This window comes from Chelonoidis abingdonii, chromosome 1, assembly GCF_003597395.2.
Source record: "Chelonoidis abingdonii isolate Lonesome George chromosome 1, CheloAbing_2.0, whole genome shotgun sequence".
Lineage (NCBI taxonomy): Eukaryota > Metazoa > Chordata > Testudines > Testudinidae > Chelonoidis > Chelonoidis abingdonii.
Genome location: NC_133769.1, coordinates 70,269,856 through 70,293,753, shown reverse-complemented (window position 1 = coordinate 70,293,753; position 23,898 = coordinate 70,269,856). Strand labels below are relative to the sequence as shown.

General features: G+C 43.9%; 1 protein-coding gene across 2 annotated transcripts in view; it reads right to left on the bottom strand.

Annotated features, from left to right (window-relative positions):
* KCNMB4 (potassium calcium-activated channel subfamily M regulatory beta subunit 4) overlaps positions 1-16,595 on the bottom strand; it is a 34,435-nt gene extending 17,840 nt beyond the window's left edge. For both annotated transcript variants that reach the window (XR_004376941.2, XM_032803821.2), the window contains exon 1: positions 15,565-16,595. Coding sequence is in view for 1 of the 2 variants with exons in the window: in XM_032803821.2 (XP_032659712.1) it covers positions 15,565-15,900 (336 nt within the window). In the remaining variant the exon portion in view is untranslated. The remainder of the gene's footprint in view (positions 1-15,564) is intronic.
* Between the last annotated feature and the right edge of the window lie 7,303 nt (positions 16,596-23,898).

The following is a 23,898-nucleotide window of genomic DNA, read 5'->3' as shown; positions in this document are numbered from 1 at the left end:
TATTTTGCATGTTGAAATTAAAAAAGATGAAAAGGAGAGGATTAATTTCCAAGGGGGTTCTAGCTAGCTTTACTCATGGGTAATATTTTGAAAACTAGAAATCAATACAAACATTTATGACGTGTACAATCACATGTTCCATTTAACGATGTAAGAATGAATAAAGAATGTCATTATTACACCAAATTTTCACGAACAGATCTCAAAGTGCTGTACAAAAGATAGGTATTATCACACATTAATAAATATAAGGTTTGTAGGAAACAAGCACAGGATGTTGAAGTCCCAGTTCAGCATAACACTTTAGCACATGCTTAAATCACATTGAAGTCAACAGGATTTAAGCGTGTGTTTAACTGCTTTGCTAAACTGGGGCCCAGATGCCTGATTCAAAAGTCTTCTGAAGTCTATGGGAGTCTGTTCATTGACTTTAGTGGGCTTTGAATCAGGCCTTAAGTGACCTGTTGCAGGTCACAGAGGAACAGAACCAAATGTCCTGCTTCCCAGTCCCATATTTAAACCACAATGCCTCCCTTCGTACCGCTTATACCTCAAAACACATATTACTAGAATTAGTACCACAGTTTATTCTTTGGAGAAATATTTCTACCTCAGTGCACAAGCATAATTCTTTCCATCATTAATAGGCATCCATCCCATCCATCCAGGAGAGAATTCATCCTTCCATTTTTGAAACTCAATAGACAAAGGTAGCACTACAAACACTTACGTTGCTTTGTTAACATAAGCAATAATCGAAACATTTTTATTTACTGTCCCTCCTTTGAGAGGGTACTGAGTACGGACTCACATGTGCATAGCACAGTGTGAATGGTATGACCTGTGTCCTTTTTAAAATTGGGAGTTGTAGTCAAAGGACATATGAATAGGAAGAACTGTGTGACCAACAGGAAGCCAGATATAGGATTGCCACACTCTTCAGTAGGGGTAGCAGACAGGAACCCCAGGTTCAGGGAAGTCTTACTGCAGGTTTCTCCACAGTAACCTGAAAGGACAACTAACAGGGAAGGGTCTGTCCTCCCTCAGAACTCTTATTTGAAAACAAAGACAGCTGTGACGAAAGGGTCTTGATTAGATAGCTGGTGGGCACTTTTCTACCATCCCATCGGTGAGCTTATGCTTCCACTCTACCACTGAACTACTTCAGGCTTCCAGCTCTGTACAGCGTATCTCCATTACATCACTGTGAATTTTTTGCAGGTAAAAACAAAATTCTTAGGTATTCATCAGTCTGATCAAGTAAAACTTGGTTATTCCTGTCAGCATCCACACCTATTTTTGATAAACTCCTATATACTAACCTGGAACAAAGTGCAAATTCTCACTCGTTTGTTTCAAGTTAAAACTTGCCTTTTTCACAACAAAGCAACACATTTGCTGTCATGTAGAGCTCTTCGCATCCTCGTGCTGAGAAGAGAATCCTACCCTAAGATTCTTTTTCAGGTTTGTATTTTTAGAAATAAGTAGCACTACAATGACTATTGTTCTGCAAATGCTGAAACAGAAAACAGAATACAAGTATTTTGTTGCTTTTGTTATTTCAAACTTAAAATCAATTCCCTTGTCCCACAACATTTCTTGGTTCAATAATGCAGTTTGGGAGTTTGTGTGTCAGTGGCCTTTAGGACTACCACATCCACCAGGTCTTTTAGGGCCTGCTGGTTGGTGGAAGGGGTTAAGACTTGTTAGCTTGATAACAGGGCATGTTCCATTTATTAGGGTTATTGGGCGTGAGGCTTCTGCGCCTTTCTGCCAAGCTGCGTTGACTTTGGTTGAAGCTAGATTTTCTTTAGGCCATGAACTAGCATAGGCCCCTGCCATGGGAGTGAGGAGAAAGGAGGAGTGAGCTTGAGCGGCCTGCTGGGCTATGTTCATTCTGTTGCAGTAATGTCTTTTGCCTGGTGTAGCATTTGAGCTCTGTTGGAGATGTTTGGAGGTCACTCCTTTTACTTTTCTGTCATCTTCTGGTTCTGCTGGATGAAATTTACAGGCATATCCCAGTGTTTGACAGGAAAAGTGAGCCACCACGATTTCTTGGGAGAAAGTCTACCTCTCCCCCGCCCCCCATGCATGAAATTCCTCATTTCTCAATCTGGCTGAGTTGACATGGCTCACCTGTACCAATCCCACCATTATAATTCCAGTTTGAAGATGGTAATTGCCAAATGAGGTAATAATGGCTATTATTTTTTATAAATATCATATGCATCTCAGTTCACTTGGTTGGTATTATCCTGAGTGAGGTCAAGGCATTATATCAAAGGAGGATGGCAGAAGGGAAATAAACAGGTAACAACAAAAAAATGGCAAAGATAAAGTATGTCCAGAGAATACCAGGGGTCCTTGAGGAAACAATGGGGAATACATCAATCATTGCCCGGGTCCTGGGCACTGGTCCGGGGGCCTCTGCATTTTAATTTAATTTTAAATGAAGCTTCTTAAACATTTTAAAAATCTTATTTACTTTACATACAACAATAGTTTAGTTATATATTATAGACATAGAAAGAGACCTTCTAAAAACATTAAAATGTATTACTGGCACGCGAAACCTTAAATTAGAGTGAAGATTCGGCACAGCACTTCTGAAAGGGTGCTGACCCCTGCAATAGATCATAACCTTTACAGAGATATGTTACATGGCATATGTAGCATAAAACATATTCCAGTTATGTCATATAAATACATTCATAAGCATATTTGCATGAAACCTTATGGGGTGCACCGTCACAGTGCCAAACTTGGTTTAGGTTGCAGCTTCTGAGCTTATCACCTGTGTTAACCCGACAGCCCCGAGATCCAGTCTAGGAGTGGTAGGACCATAGGGCTCCACCCAGAGAGGTATGAAGGTAATGAAATCTGCCTCCAAAGGGGTGCACTTAAGAGGAACTGAAAGGGGTCTGAAGTGTGATTTGCCCCATAACCTTGACAGTCAGTAAAATACTTGTACCCGTGCTGCCAGATCTTTAGAGAAACTGCTACCATCTTTGTACTACATAATTCAAGAAGTGGGGGAAATCAGTTGAGAGGCTACCCTCTTAGTGCCTGCTATTGTTTAGAATAGCATTAGTGAGAAAAGTTTGTCCTACCTAGCACCTCCTGGAGCATTATTAATTATTTGCAAGGCCTACAGGTCCCAGTCAAGATCAGGCCATCATTGTGTTGGGGAAGGTCCAAATGCATTGTAAGAGACAGTCCTTGCCCAAAAGAGATCACTTAGACAAGCCAAAAAAGGGTGAGAAGGAAATTAGAGAAGAAAGTAAAGTGACTTGCCCAGAGTCAGTCCAATCCACTAGACCACACTGTCTCTCAGCTTCCAGTGGAAGCTAAATGTTCGGGACCTCCTTCACAACAGCCCAGAAAAATAGGCCTGTTGCTTCCATTGAAGACAATGGCAACTCTCTCCAGCTTCAAGGGGAGCAGGATGGGGACCATCATTTATGTAGAACAGTTTTTTATTTGAAGTAAATGTCACACAAAAGATGTCCAATAAGAGAAAGAAGGCTCCTGCACTGCTGCTATATCACTTCCGCTAAGCTGTGACAGGATGTCTTCCTGCACCAGCTATTTGATCACAGGACTGCTAATCTTTTCAGAAGAAACTGTTGTGTTTTAAATAGCTGGGGTCATGCTGATAATTGTGTTCAGTGAAGACTAGCCAGAGCAAACAAACTCACAACATGATTATCTGCTAATTTATTTTTTTTGGCCCACCTCTGAATATTTCCTTCTCTTTTTAATTACCTTGCTAGGACACTCCATTTTATAATAGCATTGGAACATTGTAGACAGCGATTGTGGCCATCACAGCACGTCTCCTGGGACAAAGGGCTCACCATCACTGAGTACCTTATAACATGTGCTGTAATGGTTCCATAGTTTTATGCAGTTTGGTAAGTACTTTTGTACCTGTATTTTATTTGTTTGTATCTCCCCAGCAGTATTGTCCATGAGCAAGGAAGGAAACGCTGCATAAGTGACTATTATGATGCAGCACAGCTTCCCCAAATAGAGTATTTTTCAGTGCTGTCACTTGTAATCAGATAAAGGAGATTCAGTGTAAATTCTTTAGTTTCTACTAAAATTAGACAAAGCTTATGCTCCAATACGTCTGTTAGTCATAAGATACCACAGGACTCTGTCACTTTTTACTAATCCAGACTAACATGGCTACCCCTCTGATACTTGACACTAAAATTAGAGTATTTTACCTGAAATCAAGGACCCTGATTATCCCATCCATTGCTCACGGAAAACAATGGAAGTTGTGTGTGTCACCAAAGGAATGATCAGGCCTTTGTATTTTGAGTCAGAAAACTATCATTAGGCTTTGATCATCATGCATCCCCCAAACAAATGGGTGGCATTCAGATAAAGGTCAGTCCTGATCCTGAAGCCTTTACTGACATGAGTACTCTGAGTGGGTTGATTAATTTGGAATGACCCACATGCTTTGCTGTTAGAGAACTGCTTATAGAGCTAAATGCAAAATTCCCTCCCTCATCCTCCAAATACTACATGAAATCACATATACTCTTAATCAGTAAGTAATATATGCAAGATGTTAGAAACTAAAAAGGGGATATTTGGATGCCTTATGATAATGTGTGGCATTATTAACAAGGAGTGATGCCCATTTTTGGTGGAAGTTTTCCACCCCGCCTTCCTTGACCTTAGTCCTATCTGCGTTTTGATGGAGCTGAAGGATAAACATTGCACTATGTATTGAGTATGAAGATAATGAAATGGAGAGTTTTTTGGAAGTTCTGTTGGTGCACAACTCCATAATCATACATCCTACAATGTACTGTAGCACATATCAGATTATACAGTTCAAATATGGTCTCAGTTACACAGCATCAGCTAATGAAATTCCTCCCTTATTTCAAACCTTTGTTTGGATAAATGACTCAGGATCCAATTCAATAAAAGTGTTAGGGAACAGATATAAAAGCTTGGAATACATACAGGGCCCTACCAAATTCACTGTCCATTTTGGTCAATTTCACAGTCATAGGATTTTTTAAATAATCAATTTCATGGTTTCAGATGTTTACATCTGAAATTTCAGTTTTATAACCATGAGGGTCCCATCCCGAAAGTGGATTGGAGGCGTGTGTGTCTGTAATGCTATTGTAGGGGGGCACAGGATTGCCACCCTTACTTCTGTGGGGCTGAAAGCAGCACCCCTGCGGGTGAATGAATGTAGAGTGTGAAGTGAGCAAGTATGGTGGAGAGGGAATAAGAATCCACATATGTACATGAGAGACAGTCTCTCTCTAGTAGCTTTAACCCAAATCTCATTCAGAAACTATGCACAATTCTGCCTCCTTGGGTGTATGCATTATGAAACAAGCTAAATAAATGGGCACATACTAGTTTTTCCATAGGACCCCTGCCTCATTCAGTTCCTAGGATGGACAGTGTTCGCAGAATGAACAGGGTTATGCAGTAAAGGGGGATGTTGTCTGTAGGATGCCTGCCTCATCTGCTGCAGAAGCTGGAAGATGTGAGGTGAATGAGGCAGGGAATTTCAGGAACAGACAGGACAGTCATATGGTTAAGGCACCTGAAGACCATCCAAAAGAATGGGATCTATCCCAGCCTCACCGCAGAGTTCGTGTATGAGGCTGGGCAAGTCACTTAAACCAACACGTTTATAGTTGGTTAGTAATTGTGTGTTCCTCATTTTCTGTGTGCCTAATTTGACACCCCTTATCTCTGGTTTACATAGGTGCCAATCATTCACAACTGCAACTAAACTCAGTGGGACCTGTAATTGCTCAGCACCTCTGGCAGTAAAGCATGGTGTGGTTGAAAGGAATGAGCCCAGAGCTGGGAATCAGGAGGCCCTGGCTTCTAATCTTGACTTTGCCACCAGTTCACTATGAAGACTCAGGCAAGTCACTTTGCTTTTCTGTTCGGTTCTCCAGCTATAAGATAGATAGTGAGCATGCATAAATTTCTTTAAATATGTTCTGGCTACTTGTACAATCCATATAAAATCACAATGCACAAATAAAACCAATGTCCCAAGAATTAGACAGATTCCAAAGCCACATATAACTATATGCTTTACATACCTATGTGACCCTCACCATGGTATCTGAGACCTCACAGTCTTTAATGTATTTATCCTTTCCACACCTCTGTGAGGTAGGAAAGTGCTGTTATCCTCCTTTTACTTCCGGGGCATGGAGGCACAGAAACCAAGCAACTTGCCCAGGGTCAGACAGGGGAATCTGTTACAGAGCAAGGAACTGAACTCACATCTCTAAATCCCTGGCTAGCATGCTGACCACTGGACCAGCCTTACTCTAAATGGTCAAGGCAAGCAGAGAGGATGAACAGAGAGGTGAAGTGACTTGCCCCTGGTCACATAGCAGCATAGACCTTCAGTGCTCAAGACAGAAGTGCAGGGGAAGGTTGGACGGGTCAAGGGATACGGGAGTTGTGACAGTATGCTTGCAAGGACTGAGAGGAGAGGGTACTTACATGCCTTATAGGGGTGTGCCAATGTCCATACAGTGCTTTGAACGTATAAAGTACTGTTAAGTATGCTGAAACATCAAGCCCTAGATGTATCAAGCTGGGCATGCAACCACTAAAACACCTAAAATTAATGGACTTAAATCTCACTGTGTCTCAGTTCCCCATCTGTAAAACCCCTACCTAGCTCACAAGAGTCTGGAGAAGACAAACTCATTAATGGCCATTAGGTTCAGCTACTGTGGTGAAAAGACCATGAGGAAATTAATAATTCTGTATCCAGTGCAGGGTTTGGATGTGTGCACTAAGAATGGCCTGGGCCTACAAACTGAATAATGAATATAAAGAAATACAAAAACAAAACAGCTGCTTCATTCTCTGCGCACAGTCCATCCTGTGTAATGAGGCAGGGGCCCTGTGTAAAACAAACAGCATGTGATCATACAATTACAGACTGTACCATAATGCATAGACAGAAGGGGGACAAGCTAAGGTTGCACAGGAGACCTTAATTCTAGCATTTCCTAATTTTGGAGTGCTTGACCTTTGCAACCTTAAAGTTTTCAGTGCAGTTTTTTGATGATGTAATAATATACACTATGCCCTAGATAGTTGTCTGAGTTGGTATAGCCCAGAGGTGGGCAAACTATGGCCACATCTGGCCCGCAGGACTGTCCTGCCTGGCCCCTGAGCTTCCAGCCCTTCCCCCACCATCCCCCTCCACCACAGTTACACTGCCACGCGGGCAGCGCTCTGGGCGGCATGGTTGCATGTTCCTGCCTAGCAGAGCGCAGTGTCTGGATCCGACCAGGTGGCGCGGCTGCCAGACATGCTGCTCTGAGCGGCATGGTAAGGGGGCTGGGACTGGGGGTTTGAATAAGGGGCGGAGGGTCCCAGGGAGCAGTCAGGGGACAGGGGGCAGTTGGAGGGGGCAGAGGTTCTAGGGGGCAGTCAGGGGATGGGAGCCGGGGTTGGATAAGCGTGGGACTCCTGGGGGGTCCTGTCAGAGGACGAGGGTGTTGATAGGGGTCAGAGTAGTCAGGGGACTTCGGAACAGGGGGTTGGATAGGTGATGAGGACCTGGGGGTGGTTAGGGCTGGGGGGGTCCTGGGAGAGGGTGGTTAGGGACAAGAAGCAGGGGAGATTGGATGGGTTGGGGGTTCTGAGGGGGGCAGTCAGCGGGTGGGAAGTGGGAGGGGTCAGATAGGGGGCAGGGGCCAGGCTGTTTGGGGAGGCACAGCCCTCCCTACCAGGCCTTCCATACAGTTTTGCAACCCCAATGTGGCCCTTGGTCCAAAAAGTTTGCCCACCCCTTGTATAGCCCAATATTAGGGTGGTGCAGCATACTCCATCCTCTTCCCCCCACAGTATTTGAGTCATGACTAAGGCTAATCCTTCATCTGATCCCCTTCTGGAACATTGTACACATGGGGGAATAACTAGCGAACTATCCTTGAGCTCTCTTGAGCAGTTCTACCCTGCCATTTACTGCACCCCTACCCTTATGCCCAGGAAGAATCTAGACAATCACACACACACACACTATTTTATACATAGCTAAAGATACACACATATATTCATTCACATAAGTCTTTTCTAAAAGAAGTATAAATCAGACAAGTTATTTTTTGTATCATGCTCAGTTGCAGGCATAAAGAGAAAAAATTATTCTAAACAAATGTGTAAGGAGGCAGATGTCAATTTATTTTTTAGCTGCAAGCTGATATATTCCACTGTAAATTTACACAACTAAAAGTATTTTTTGGCACTCTGCACTATATGTATTAGCAATAAATTCAGAGTTTGAGATTAGCATCCGCATAATTGGTATTGGGTCCTGGCTCCATAGTTAATTTATTCTGCTTGATTAATGGTACAGAACGCGTAAGTCTTGAGATTTTTTGTACTTGTATTTTATATGGAAGGTCTCCAATGCCCCAAGCTGTTAAACTTTGGCATGAAAATGGTTATTGCTATTGGAGCAACTAAAGAAAGTTTACAATAAGTATTATAATTAATTTAATCTGAAAAATCCATCATCCACAAATCAGGCACACTGAAAACAAACATTTAAATTTCTGTAATCCTATACAGTATTTTACATTCATATTTCTGGATTTACTCTGACCCAGCTGACTAATCTTTTAAGAATCAAAATGAATCTGGGATTGTGCAACTGTATGATTATTCCCTGCAATACAACTTTTACTTTATTACAGACTAGTTGGAGAAAATTTGAAGAAATCTCGGTTCAAAACATACCATACTTGCTAGCATGGCTATATAGATACCTGAAGTTATGAATCTATGCTGAAATGCTAAACTATAGAATTTAGAAAATACTTTTACAACCCAAAAGCACTGTTTTTGGAAGGGCTATGTTGCCACTAATTCAGTTTTGTTTTGTAGTAAGTCTGTAACGAGACCAAAGCACAGATTTTTCACACTACTGATTTACACAGAAGATACAGATACCCCAGTGAATAATTAAACCAGGGTAAGGAAAATAAAGACTCTTTTGTTTTTAATGATCTTAAAGTTTATTAAGTTATTCAGGATTTTCGCTGTGGTTAATAAGAGTATACCCAGTCAATTAACATACTGGGTGTCGACTGCTGCAATCCATACCTTTGATAAAAACATTTGGGGGTTAACACAGCTGTCTGATTGTTCATTCATAAAATATTCTTGACTAAAATCATTAAACTAAACCAATGCTTACAATCTGTTAATAAGGCTATTCTAGATTAGCAGTCGGAAAGCTTTTAAAGCCTATGATATTTGATGACAAAACTAAAAAGAAGCTATTGCCCCAAGACAAAGACATTAAACTTAAAAAAAAAAAAAAAAATCTGCTATGGACACAAACCATGTATATCACTACTCTTGAAGTAAACTACTATGCCAAACTAAAATTCAGGTTGTTTGTTTGTTTTGGTTTTTAACATGAATTTCTAAAAGTAGGTAAAATAATTGAAGAGCATTTCCTTCTATGCCTTAAATTTAGTTTAATTAAATTACTAGAGAATTTACTTATGAGAAATATATACATTCCACTCTTACAGTCTCATCTAATAAATTAGTGTCAGTCTGCCTATATGCCACAATAAGAGACTAAGGAAGTTTAAGATGTAATACAATTGTTAAGGAAAACTAATGACAATATTACTTAAAAACTTGTAACAGCAATATGCAGGTGTATATTTATTTGTTTCTTCACGTCTCTAAACTACACTTATAGGTGCTCATACAATGTTCTTTCTGCCTGCCTAGCCCCATCAACTAAAAATCACCAGCCAAATAATGGGTTGCCCATCAACATACCACCTCAGCCAACCCCCTCCTGAACAGCCTTGGAGAGCAGAGGAAAAAGAGGGTTTTACCCAAGGTTAACAAATCAGTGCACTGATAGACTAAGCTTAGGTCTACACTGGAGGAGGAGTCGACTTAAGATATACAACTTCAGCAACGCAAATAGGGTAGCTGAAGTCGGCGTATCTTAGGTCAATTTACCTGGCCCCGAGGACGGCGGCGAGTCGACTGCTGCCACTCCCCCGTCGACTCCACTTCCACCTCTCGCTCGCGGTGGCGTTCCGGAGTTGATGGCAGAGCGATCAGGGATCGATTTTATCACGTCTACACTAGACGCGATAAATCGATCCCCAATAGATCAATCATTACCCGCCAATCCGGCTCGTAGTGTAGACATACTCTTAGATGAGAGCTCCAGTTGGAGTGCCTCTGCTGATTTCAACAGTGGCTGTAATATGAAAGCAGCCTCTGCTTGTTGGGCGTTTGGATCAAGCCTTTTTTTCCCTTGTGCGGGCTGCTTATCTAATGGGTAACATCCAAAAAGAATCTTAAGTAAAAGGTGCTGGAAAATACTGTCTTCTGTGGATACTTGAGCAAAGTCAGTGTTCTGCAATGTAATATAACTAGGGCCATAACAAATTGATGGCCATGGAAAACATGTCAGACTGTGAAATCTGGTCTCCCACAGTGAAATCTGGTCCTTTGTGTGCTTTTACCCTATATTATACAGATTTCATGGGGGAGACCAGCATTTATCAAATTGATAACCCAAAAGAGAGTTGCTGGAGGGGGGCGGTGTCGCAAGGTTACTTCTGCGCTGCCGTCAGAGTTGGGTGGCTGGAGAGTAGTGGCTGTTGGCTAGGCACCCAGCTCTGAAGGCAGCACCTCGCCAGAAGCAGAGGAGGTGCAGAAGTAAGGGTGACAATACCATATCATGGCACCCTACCCTTACTTCTGCATTGCTGCCTTCAGAGCTGTGAAGCCAGAGAGTGGTGACTGCTGACTGAGGGCCCAGCTCCACAGGCAGCAGCATAGAAGTAAGAGGAGCAGTACCGCAACCCCCCCTACAAGAACCTTGTGACATCCCCTCAGCTCCTTTTTGGGTCAGGACCCCTACAATTACAACATCATGAAATTTCAGATTTAAGTAGCCAAAATCATAAAATTTTTAAAATCCTATGATTGTGACATTGACCAAAATGGACTGTGAATTTGGTAGGGCCCTAAAATATAACTCAGGGGCTTTTCCTAGGTCCTTCTTTTGCCCATCACGTTACTGACAGCTAGAGCTGGGTGAAGTTTTTCAACCTAAACTACATTTTTTTTTTTTGGTGTGAAAAAAGCAGATTTAGTGACATTCACACATTTCACAAATTCATGCTGATTCCGCCGCACTGCTTTGGTAAATAAATAAATAAATAAATAAATAAATATGAACCTCTCCCCCAATCAAAATTTCATGTCAATATGAAATGTTTTAGTATTATTCAAAATTATTTTATCTATAAATTGTTTAATTAAAAATATTAATGATTAAAAACATTAAATATTGCTCAAAATCTAAACAAGACATCTTGTTCAACCCAAACTAATTTTCTTTCAAGTATATGATTCACCTCAAATTCTGAAAAAAAAAAAAATTGTTTTCAGTTCTACTGGAAACTGAAGTTTTTATTTTTCAGAAATGACAGTGAACCAGAAAAATCCAATATTCACACAGCTCTACTGATCACCAACATCCCTACTGAAAAGGGTGCTGCAGTAAAGCAGGGTTGTTGGAACAGTTTAAGATACACATGGTACATCTTTGTTCCTTGCCAAATGATTCTCGCCAACTTCTACTGTAAACAAAACATTTGTCAGTCTCTAAACCAGCCTGGCGGGGCTGCCAGAAGCTTATGTATTAATGTCTCACTCCATGATATCGGGTGTTATCCTGCCCCACTGATGTCAATGGGAGATTGAGCAGTGACTTTGGTGAGTACACAATCAAGCCCATACCAAAGAGCTACATACAGTACTTACCTTTCCTACTCCTTCATCCAATTCCTATTAGATTTTAGTGCCCTGCTTTCCCTGATACTGACTTCTGCCACCTCCCCACTTCTTTCTCCTTGCTTATAAGTTTGGTCTTGGGGGGAAAAAATAAAAAGACCTTAGTACATGTTTCTTGTTTCAGGGTATAAACAAAAACTGGCACTAATCATGAGTGTTCTAATGCCTCCTCCGAATTACTTCCCTCCATCATCGTCCTAGTATGATTAAATACTTTGGTCCTTTCTCTTAGAAGCTCTGAATGAACATTAACTAATCTTCACTACACTCCTGTGAGCTAATTTATGTTCCTATTTATTAAATAGAGAAAGACCAAGAAGATAGAATTTCCTAGGCTACCCAGCAAATCAATCTCTGTCAAGATCTTCATCCGCTGAAGTAGTTCACCCTTGTACTATCCCTACTGTGATCCTAGTTTACTCTTTTGTGCTGGGCCATATCACAAGCGTTACTGAAGCCCTTATAAGTTTTCTGCACTTTAACTTCTCATTCTCTCTAGCAAACTAATTCCATCAGATTTTCAGGAACTTTCTCCCTTTTGGAAATATACATTATACTGAACAAAATTTCTTCCAGACAACCAGAATGCCGGAAAATGTACTCACTCATTAAAAAGTGCTTAAAAAAAAAAAAGCTACAAAAAAATTGAAGGGTGGATGCCAAATCACATGTCAAACAAATTTCCTTCCCCGTTTTACCTAAACAGTACCTCAACATCTTAGTTTACTAAATTTAAACATCAATTCTGTTTTTATTCAGTCACTTTCACTTTCGAGTTCTCTGCTACAATATTTAGAATGCAAACAGTGCTGACCAATGCTTGCTTAAAAACAACATTATCTGCTGATCTTAAATAAAACCATAAGCTCTTTGAGGCAAGATGCTAATGATCCTGTTCCTTAAAGCACCTTGCACTTTTGGGCATTGTAAAAATAAATACATAAGAGCAATAATAATTGTGATGTTAGGCATAGCAGAAGCTCATTTTTATAATTTTGTTCAAATTTGACATAAAAGATCAAGTTATTTATGAACAAACAAGCAAAAATTGCCTAAAAGCCACTTGCCACTAAAAAAGTAATCGATATACAGGAAAACTGTGTTTTAGTTAATTTCCTATTTTCCGATTAGCTGCACCAATCCAGCAGTGCTGAGATCTACCATGGTGCCATCCTAGAATCCATCCATCTGGAAGATAAAAGAATCCAAGTAGGTGTTTTAGAAATTTCTAAATCTTCCTCTCTCAAACACACACTTGGATCCACAGCAATGTCAGGAAAACATCCACTTTTGCCAAATAATGGTGCATAACCACTTCTAATATGAATATCATGGCTTTAGTGAGTTTTCCTAGCTGATGCAGAGACCATTATTGAAGAACAAACTTGAATTCTATTAATGTTCACTTAACTCAAATTGTAACGTTGGATCCCTAAATTGAACTCCCAGAATACTGCCCATTCAGTATAGGTATAATAAATCTTTAATCTCCTGAATCGTCTCTGCATAATTTCTTGTATCCTTTATTCAGGTTAGTTCCTCAAAGCTTCTGTGTGCAACTAATTTAGTACTGAGAAAATGGAGGTACTTACCTCACTTATGGTAGTGCTATATTATATTACCGTTAGTTCATCAATGGTGTTTCCAGAAATTTCAAATCTGTTGCAGCTTTCCTTGTCTGAAGAATTCTTGAACACACTAAGTAGATGTCCTTTGTAGAGTGCTCAGACATTCTAATCTCTTGGCCACTGCTTAAGACCAGCAGTCAAGCATGACTTCTTGTGTTTGCTCCAAGAGATACAGGAGACAAACAGATTGATTGCTGAAAATATCCCAAGCGTGCACATATTACAAAACTCTGGACTAAGCCACACTATGAAGAGAAACATTAAAAGAATATTGACAGAGATTGCTAATTTCATGCTCATGGATGTGACATTTTCCAGATTTTCTTCAAGATTTTTTATGTTTCCCTTGATGTATAGCTGAATCAGGCATCCAAAATGATTGTTACCACTGAAGTAAAACTTTTTTTTGTGTTTTGTAACCAACACAGTGTAGACTTTCAGGGAGTCGAGTAGGCACACTTCCTTCGCTCTCTCCTTGATGTACTTAACTCTTCATGCACCACCTTCCTTTCTCGTCTCCTAAGTGTTCTACATTTTTAACTTCCAGGTTTCCGCGCTCAGTATTGTGTACCCATTCATATATGCCTGTAACTATATCCCCCTTGAATATTTGGAACTCCCTTGTTCATCCACTATGGTATGCTTATCCACAACAATGCGCTGGAGACTTGTACCTTTGAAACATAGCTATGAATCACACTGTACTATAGCCTGCCATCTAATCTAAATCAGGAACTTTGAAGTATGAGCCAAATGTAAGAGACAAAAACTTTAAAGTAAAAACATATAGATAAACATTTGCTTTTGTAGCACTTGAAATATAGAAAGGAGATAGTAATTCTCATAGCATAAATACACACTCCATGCTTACCTCACTGCAAGAGCTGTGGGTTTTTTACCCTTCCTTCCACTTGCTTATATTAACTATGTGCCAGCTTAGAAAAGTGTTCAACTCCTTTGCTAGCTACTACACTTAAGGTAAACTGGAAGAGCAGGGATCATATTTTACAAACACAGTCACAGAAACACATCTCATAGCCCAGGAGAATTATTTTTTTTGTTTCGTTAGTTTAAAGAAGGGGTTGCAAAGATGGAATCTTCCCCGGGCATGTGCTCAAAGCAAAGAATACACTGACCTTCCCTTCCACATCATTTTTCTTGTTTAATTGCTAGTTGCTGAAGTTGTGCGTTTAACTTATTTTCCCGCTGGCTCTCCCACAGTGGGAGTCTTTTCAATCGTTTCCCTGGAATGGGGATTTCCTTAAAGGGATCAATACGGAGCAGCCCGGTTGGAAGGAAGAACCTCGGATCTAAATATCTGCAATAACCTCGAAGGAAACGCAAACGCAGCTGACTGTATGCGATTCTTTTGCCATCCCCAGCGCGCCTCTTCTCAGGACCCCTGCCCCTTTCTCTCCGAGCAGCCGGGGGATAGATCGCACCGAGGGGAGATAGCAATCCGTTGTCAGTGGTGTTTCTGGCCGTGTGTGGAGGTCCTGGGATCCGGTCTCAGACACAAACCTGGCGTTGTTATCCTCGCAGTGCCGATGGATTCCGCGGCTTCAAGCTCCTTTACTGCACACGATTAACAATAAGGGGGTTAAAAACTCCAGGCTCTTCTTCTCATTAGACCTGTGATCGCCTTCAGAGGACCTGTGAGCAGGTCCGTCCATGCTGGGGCTGGGAAGAGGAGCGGCGAGAGCCCGGGTGACGCGCTTATCCACGAAAGAAGTTAACTCTGGAGGTAAAACTTTGCTGGCCTACGGGAGGCGGGGACTGAAGGCTCCAAAGGCTGCAGCGCCTCAGTTAGATACTGACAGGAGCGCGGGGCTCTAGCAACAGGCACAGCCGGAGCAAAGAGGGGGCAGTAGGATGCGAGTGGCTGATCTGCTTTTGCTATTCAGGCCATTAGATCCAGTGTCTGTGGGTTCCCCGCCCCCCATCCCCGGGATTCGGAGACAAACCCCAGAGCACGGGCTGGCTTCCCTGTCCCCGCAGCCGGGCAGTTACAGGTGCCCTGAGGCCTCCCCCTGCCCTTCTCTCCCTGGCACAAGTTTACCTTAGGGTTGGTGATGAGCTGGTGCTCGTCCTGGTGCAGCAGCGCCCTGGAGTTGGACTCCGAGTTGTTGACGTAGATCTGGAGGCAGGGGTACAGCGAGGTGCCCTTGCAATCCGTGCCACACGTGAACGTGCATTCAAACATCTCCCCGACCTGTTGCACCGAGAGCACCGTGCAGTTGGCAGCTTTGCCTTGCAAATCTTGCAAAGCGGGGTTGAGCCAGCAGAAACCCAGGATGAAGAGCGACACGATGCCAGAGATGATCAGGAACAAGCCGAGCCGGATGCTTTTGTCTTCGGCTTCTGTGTACTCGTAAGACACCCTGATTTTCGCCATCTCCCCCTACCACCGGCAAGCGCTGCCCCAGCCTGGCAGCAAGAGCAGCACAGAGTGTGAGAGGAGGAGGAGGAAAAAGGGGGCGATCGGAGACAAACTCCCTCTACTCCAGCAGCCAAGCTCTCCTCCGCCGGGGGCCGGAGTTCCCCTGCTGAGGCGAGACACCGCCGTGCAACTCTTCACTCCCCCCGCATGGTGCAAGGCGGAGGGTGCCAGGCACCAGTGCAAGCCCCCTCCTCTTCCCCCCGAGCTAGAGGTGTTTCCCGGCCCTCTGGGCCTCTCCCTCCGCCAATGATCGGGGCTGGCTGGGAGCCTGACAACATCTGCCGGGGGCTAAGCCGCTTAGCGGGAGCGAGCTCGCTGCTCCCCCAGCAGCCCCTCATGGCTGGGAGACTCGCCTGCTCAGACCTGACCCCGCTGATCCGCGGCAGCCGGCTGATCCAGCCCCCGGGCGAAGCAATCTCCTCTCGGGACAGCTTGGCCCAGGATTACCTGCCCCCGGAGACGTGTTCCAGGAAGCGCCCGATTACTGCTCCGGATTAATGGCACCGAAAGGCGCTCCTGAGTGGGGGCGAACGCCGGCCCCACCCGGGGCGAGGCAGCGGGGACGGCGGGATCAGCGCCGCACGCGTGCGGGTAACTCGCTCGCACCCAACCCTTCGCGAGGAGGGGCCGGTGGGCAGCCGCCTCCGCCGAGACACACTTTTCATTCAGCGCTTGGATCCGCGACACCGCCGGGCTGGCTCCGAGCCAGGCCCCGCCCAGCCGCGCGGGGCCTTGCTGCCAATCCAGCCCGCGTAGCTCAGAGCCCGGGCCTGGAAACCAGCACCCTGGAGCTCAATGAAGGGCCTCAGTCCCTGTGAGGCAAGCGGGAGTGCTGAGCCCTCGATTGACCCGAGCTGGGAGCAGCCCGCCCGCCCTGGGCCAGGTAATCAGCCTGGCTACAAGAGCGTCTCGCCCGGGCGCCGGGAAGACACTAAACCTGGCGCCTAATCTCAAGGCAGCGCTAAAGCGGCCAGCTACATAAACCGAGCCCCGGCGGTGGCTGAGGGCGCTGAGCTTGGTCGCTCCGAAGCACGTTGAGCGCCCTGCGGCGTTTGCACACGGTGCTTTGGGAGGAGGCTGCGGGCTGGCAGCGCAGCCAGCAGCACAGGAGGAGGGGTTAGTACATAGCGTTAGCCTAAGAGAACGACCCCCCTGCGCGCCCCTGGAAGAGCCTGGGGCGGGGGGTGGGGGTGGCAGCTAGGGTTGCCAACTTTGGCTGGGGGTATTCGTGGACGGTTCATCACATGACAATCTTTAATTAAAGATTAATCTTTAATTCTTGAGGGGTGGCAATCGTTGTGGGTGGCACTCCTTGCTGGGCAGAAGGCTCATTCGACAGACCCTCTCCTACCCCTCTGTGGCGTTCCTATGCCGATTCAGCAGCAAAAGGACCAAACCCTTCTGGAGGGGGAGAAATACAGAGTTGTGGACGTGCCCATTGCTCTTCACAGGGGTGGCTCTATGGTTTTTGCGGCCCCAAGCACGGCTTTCGGCGGCACACCTGCAGGCGGTCTGCTGGTCACATGGATTGGGCCGTGTTTCTGCGAGTGACCTACTGGTCCCGCGCCTTCAGCGTACCCGTTGCCGCCAAAGCCGTGGGACCAATGGACCTCCCGCAGGCATGCTGCCAAAGGCTGCCTGACTGCCGCCCCCCGCGGCTTGCCACCCCAGGCACAAACTTGCTATGCTGGTGCCTAGAGCTACCCCTGGCCCTTCACCTTAGCTACACTCAACCTGGAGATGGGGGGAGATCAAAGCTGCTAAGCTTTTTTTTTTTTTCTTCCCCCCTCACAGAAAATCAAATCAATGCCCATGTGGCTAACAGCCCAAACTCAGCTTCAAAAAGTAAAATCTTTTACAGGGCTGTGCTCAGAACATAACTGCAGGAATGATAGAATGATGATTCAGACAATTTGTGAATGTGTAAGGTCACCTTCTGTCACCCACAGCAACTCCACTCCAGAGCAGATTGCCTGATGTAACTGGTAGAAGTAGCAGTTACTGTTTTCCAGTAACTGGGCTTCAGCTTTACTCCAATTTGTGAGATTAATTATGTCCTTTGCATTAGAAAGGGGTTGTAAAAGCAGAGTCTTACTCAGTGAAGTTTTTTTGTTTTTTTTTAAAGTGATCCTGCTGAGTCAATGTGAAATCAGCAGGAAAAACATTTCTATTTGCAAATCTGTTCTAGTCCAGCATGTACTCTACAGGAAAACCTAGCAACCACAGTTAAACATAGGTTGTACCCTGCCAAAAAAACGTGGCAGTCCAGAAGCCGAGTAAGTCAAGGACAACCATCCAATAAATTCATTGGCAGCAAGGCCCACAAACAAAGACTGGGAAAAACCAAGTCCTGCTAAAGAAAGTACTGCTACAAAAAGTTTAGCAACCACGTGCATTTGAGTGGCTATAAGCAAAAATTGAATTAAAAAACCAATTTATTTTTGTATAATACTGCAGCAAAACAGCAAACATTTATCTTCTAGACACCATTCTCTGTGTCAAGTTGTCTGGTGTTGCAAACAACTGTGAGTGACAACCTCAGGGCAAACTGCCAAGAAGCAGGGCAAGACCACAAACTGGTGGTGTGTTCTATATTTAGATTTCTCTAACCTAACCAAGTATCAGCTGTGAACTCCTCAAGCACTACAACCGCTTTACCCTTGCCCCCAAGGCAAGCCTGCCTTTGTGATAGACAGTCCCTCCTTACACCAAACATCACAACAATATTCAGTTTACTCCCAGTCACAAAAGACCAGTCCCTTACCCCAGGTCAAGTGCACCTTGATCTCACCAGACAAAGTTTGTAGTCAATCCTATAATTAACTAAAGGTTTATTAAGTAGGAAAAAATGGGAGTTATTTACAAGATTAAAGCAGATAACCATACACACCAATGAGTTACAGTCTTAGGTTTCAAAATGTAATAGAAGCAGCTGTAATGTTCAAGCTCTACATGACCTTTAGGGCTAATCATTCTAAACAGCTGGGGATCTCTTGCTTATCCTTAGAAGTCTTGCCCTCTTCCTGAAGTCCAAGCAGCACAGGGATAATTTCTTCTTGACAGGGATTTTTATTCCCTTTCCCCAGGTCAAACTGTGATAGGACCAGGGTTTGTGTACATCCCCTCTTCGCTGGTGTGCAGGGAGCAATAAGCAAAGTTCTTTGTCCACTGATTTTCCACACTGGTTCATCTAGTGTCTATAGGGCTTCTTTTGTTGAGCAGGAAATGACCCCTCTTGTGATAAACTAGTATTTCACACTTGATATTACTTCTCTCCTGACTGTGGGGAATAGCAAACACTTTTATAGTTACAGAGCAAAATATTTAAATATTACCTTATAACATCGTATACAGATATTATAAGTGAGATTAATGCATGCAGCAACTGCAAACATTTCATAAAGTCCAAATACACATATATAAATCTAATACCTACTTTATCAATGCTAACACACAGTTGAACCAGATGGTTTCCAGTTATGGCTTTATCAGCATAGCCCAGTTGGGGGAGGAGTAGCAGTAGCTCAGTGATTTGAGCATTGGCCTACTAAACCTGGGGTTGTGAGCTCAGTCCTTGAGGGGACCATTTGGGGATTGGTCCTGGTTTGAGCAGGGGGTTGGCCTAGATGATCTCCTGAGGTCCCTTCCAACCCTAATAATCTATGATTCTATGATATAAACGCTGGCACATGGTCTGACAGTGTCAAACTCTGCTTCTTCCTTGTGCAGTATCTTAAGTGACTCCTGAGTAAAAAGTTTTCTGGGTGGTTATGTGTGCATGCAGACCAGCAAAAAGAGTAGTTATGGGGTCCATACACAAATTTAATTAAAAGTGCCATCAGATCTAGTGTTTCTGATTAATGTAGCTTTATGGTCACAAAGAAAAGTAGCCTGCCTCAGATGGGTCCAACCCCACTGAAGATCCAGTTGTTAAATACAGCCTGTGAATAGAGTCAGTGAGGCATCCAGGATAGCAAGTTCATTACCCTGTCTCACTCACCACTGCTTGTTCATAGTATTCACTTTCAACCCCATATAGTTTAGTGCAGTAGTTGATCCTGGAAGTGACAATTATGTGGACTATTGTGGCCAGGTCCATAGCAGAAAAAGGGCAGTCTCATGCCTGGCTGCAGCTATTCAAAGGCACTTCTAGTTACTGGTGCCAGTAAGGAGTCCTTCGGGACTCCCAAGACTCCATCCACACTGGTGCTCAGATGACAGACACCTTTGAAGAAGGGTAATGTTATGATTAGGGCCAATACTTGAAAACACTTTCCTCTTTCCAATCTCACCTCCTATGTCTTCCCTGGATTTTACTAATATGGGTTTTACTGTTACTCAGGCACTGGCAGTATTGAGTAATGGGGCCATGCCTGATGTGAAGTTACATCATCAGTATCAGCAATATGCAGAAGTACATACAAGCTTTTTCTACAAGATTAAATATAGATGTTGAATAGGAAGAAGGGGTGATTACTGCAGGACAGTAGGAGTGGATGCTCTTGAGGTGAGGCAGTAGCAGTCATCACAAACCTCTATGGTATGTGTGTCTCTAGGTACATCTGTATTCACACCCTACACACTACTACAATAATATCTGTACAGAATATACCTTGTTAGGTGACATGTGAAAGCTAACACCATGCTGGGTATTAATATAATTGTAAAATGCATGTGTTAACATAATATGTGAAGGTTATGAATTCCCTTGGTCTGATCAGTGGGGCCACTAGATTATCAAGATGCTAAAGAAGCAGACAAGGAAGATAAGCCCATTGCAAAGAAGCTAAAATTAATTATTTGCATTGGTCTTCACTGCAGAGAATGTGAGGGAGAGTCCCACATCTGAGAGACTCTTTTTAGGTGACAAATCTGAAGAAATGTCCCAGATTGAGATGGCAGTAGAGGTGGTTTTGGAACAAACTGATAAATTAAACAGTAGGAAGTCCCCAGGACCAGATGGTAGTCACCACAGAGTTCTAAAGGAACTCAAATATGAAATTGCAGAACTACAAACTGGCATGTAACTTATCACTTAAATCGGCCTCTGTAGCAGATGACTAGAGGGTGGCTAAATTAGTGCCTATTTTACAAAGGGGTGATCCTGGCAATTACAAGTCAGTAAGCCTAACTTCAGTACCAGGTAAATTGGTTGAAACTATAGTAAAAATAGATCAGACAAATAGATGGACATGATATGTTGGGGAAGAGTCAACATGGGTTTTGTAAAGGAAAATCATGCCTCACCAGTCTAGTAGAATTCTTTGAGGGTGTCAACAAGCATGTGGACAAGGGTGATCCAGTGGATACAGTGTACCTGAATTTTCAGAAAGCCTTTGGCCACGTCTACACTATGCGATAATATCGAATTAGCTAAAATCGGTTTAATAAAACTGATACGATAAATTCGATTTCACGTGGCCACACTAGGCCCAGTAATTCGGCGTTCTGCGTCCATGGTCCGAGGCTAGCGTCGATTTCTGAAGCGTTGCATTGTGGGTAGCTATTCCGTAGCTATCCCATAGTTCCCGCAGTCTCCCCCGCCCCTTGGAATTCTGGGTTGAATCATTGTCGCGGGTGGTTCTGGGTAAATGTCGTCAGTCATTCCTTCCTCCGGGAAAACAACAGCTGACAATCCTTTCGCGCCGTTTTTCCCTGGATTGCCCTGGCAAACGCCCATAGCATTCGGCACCATGCAACGAGCCCGTTCAGCTTTTTTATTTTTCCCGGCACCGTATGTGTACTGGATGCCGTGGACGAGCGAACTCCAGCGCCTACACCAGCAGCTTCATTGCTTTGACTGATAGCAGGGTGGTTACCAGTCGTTCTGTACCGTCTCAACTGCCGAGTAACACTGACAATGAGATGAACAGTTATCTCTCTCCCCTCTGTACTTCCGCTGCTATCAGATGATGTGCCCTGGCTGAGATCGCCGGTGGCGCAAAAGCTCAAAATTGAAAGACTCCCTGAGTCAATCCTCCTTTATGGTTCTAAAAAAGAGTCAGTTCCTGGTCTAGAATAAGGGCAAGTGTACTAGCAGGAAGCCTGTCTAATCAGAGCCACAAGTGCGTCCGTGTCAGTATTCACAGGGAGGTGCCACCTTGCCAACAACCCACCCCCATGCTCCTCCCTGCTCCGCCAAGCCTTCCGGGCGTCCGTGGCAGTTGTCCACCCCATTTGTGTTCCATGAATTAAAAGAATGCAAGTGAATAGAGCAACAGAGATTTGTTGTGCAGAATAAGTGAGGGGGAGGCAGCCTCCCGGGGTATGACAGTCAGGTAGGATAACATAAGCAGTGCGAGCGGGAGAGATAGCCCCAGATGCTGCTGCATGAATTCTTCCAGGCAGTACAGAAATCTTTCTTTTACACAGAAGGGAGGGGCTAATGAAAGCTCAGTTGCCCAGTTGCTATGTGAGACTGTCTTTAGCCGTTACTTTTTCTCCGTTTCTATTCCTATTCTACTGAGGCCAGAATCATCTCCTTGTTTTTACCCAGTCAGCCCCCATATTCAAGTCTCACCGAAAGCATCTGGGTACATCAGGGGTTTCAGGACAGGTTACCCGTCCTAATTGCCACCATCTACCAGAGGGATGCACTGGATGCGATACTGTCTCTTCACTGCTGCAGATGGCGTCTACCAGCAGCATCGTACAACATAGGGTGTACACTGAAGCAAGTCAAAAATGATTCTCTTCCCTTTTCTTTCCGTGATGGGGGCGGGGAGGAAACTGAGGCTATTCCCTGAACCACGCTACACTGTTTGACCTAAAACATTGAAGCTCAGCCCAAGAGAATGCAACTACTTTTCAGAGACTGCTGTGCGCTGTGAGGATAGCTGGAGTCCTCATGTACCCCCTCCCTCTTTCCATGAAGCATCCTTGATCTCTTTGCTTTCTGTTACGCTTTGTCAATGCAGCACTGTGTAAACTCCTGGAATTTTTTTCAAATGGCTTTTGCATCTGCTTCGTAATATGAGCTCTATACAACACAGATTTGTCATCCTCCCCATAAAGCGATCAGATCCAGTATCTCCCGTACGGTCCATGCTGGAGCTCTTTTGGACTTTGGGACTGCAATCCGCCACCCTGCTGATCAGAGCTCCACACTGGGCAAACAGGAATGTAATTCAAAAGTTCGCGGGCTTTTCCTGTTTACCTGCCGCTCATCCGAGTTCAGATTGCTGTCCAGAGCAGTCGTGGTGCACTGTGGATACCGCCGGAGGCCAATACGTCGATTTCCGTCCACACTAACCCTAATCCGATATGTTTAATATCGATTTTAGCGCTATCTCTCTCCGTCTGGGAGGAGTACAGAAATCGATATAAAGTGCTCTTTATATCAATATAAAGAGCGTTGTAGTGTGGACGGGTACAGTGTTAAATCGATTTAACGCTGTTTAAATCGATTTAAACGCGTAGTGTAGACCGGGCCTTTGACAAGTCCAACACCAAAGGCTCTTAAGCAAAATAAGCAGTCTTGGGATAAGAGAGAAGGTCCTCTCATGGATCAATAACTGGTTAAAAGATGGGGAAAAAGGTACAATTAAATGGTCAGTTTTCATGGAGAGATGTTAATAGTAGGGTCCCCCAAGGATCTGTAATGGGACTAGTGCTGTTCAACATACTCATAAATGATCAGGAAATGGGAGTTAACAGTGAGGTGGCAATGTTGGAAGATAATACTAAATTACTCAAGATAGTTAAGTTCAAAGCTGACTACAAAGAGTTACAAAGGGTTCCCAGAAAACTGGTTGACTGGGCAACAAAATGGGCAGATGAAATTCCAGCTTGATAAGTGCAAAGTAATGCAGATTGGAAAAAAATATTCCTTACTGTGCATACAAAATAATAGGTTGTAATGTAGCTGTTACCACTCAAGAAAGAGATCGTGGAGTCATTGTGGATAGTTCCCTGAAAACAGCTGCACAATGTGCAGCAGCAGTCAAAAAAAGC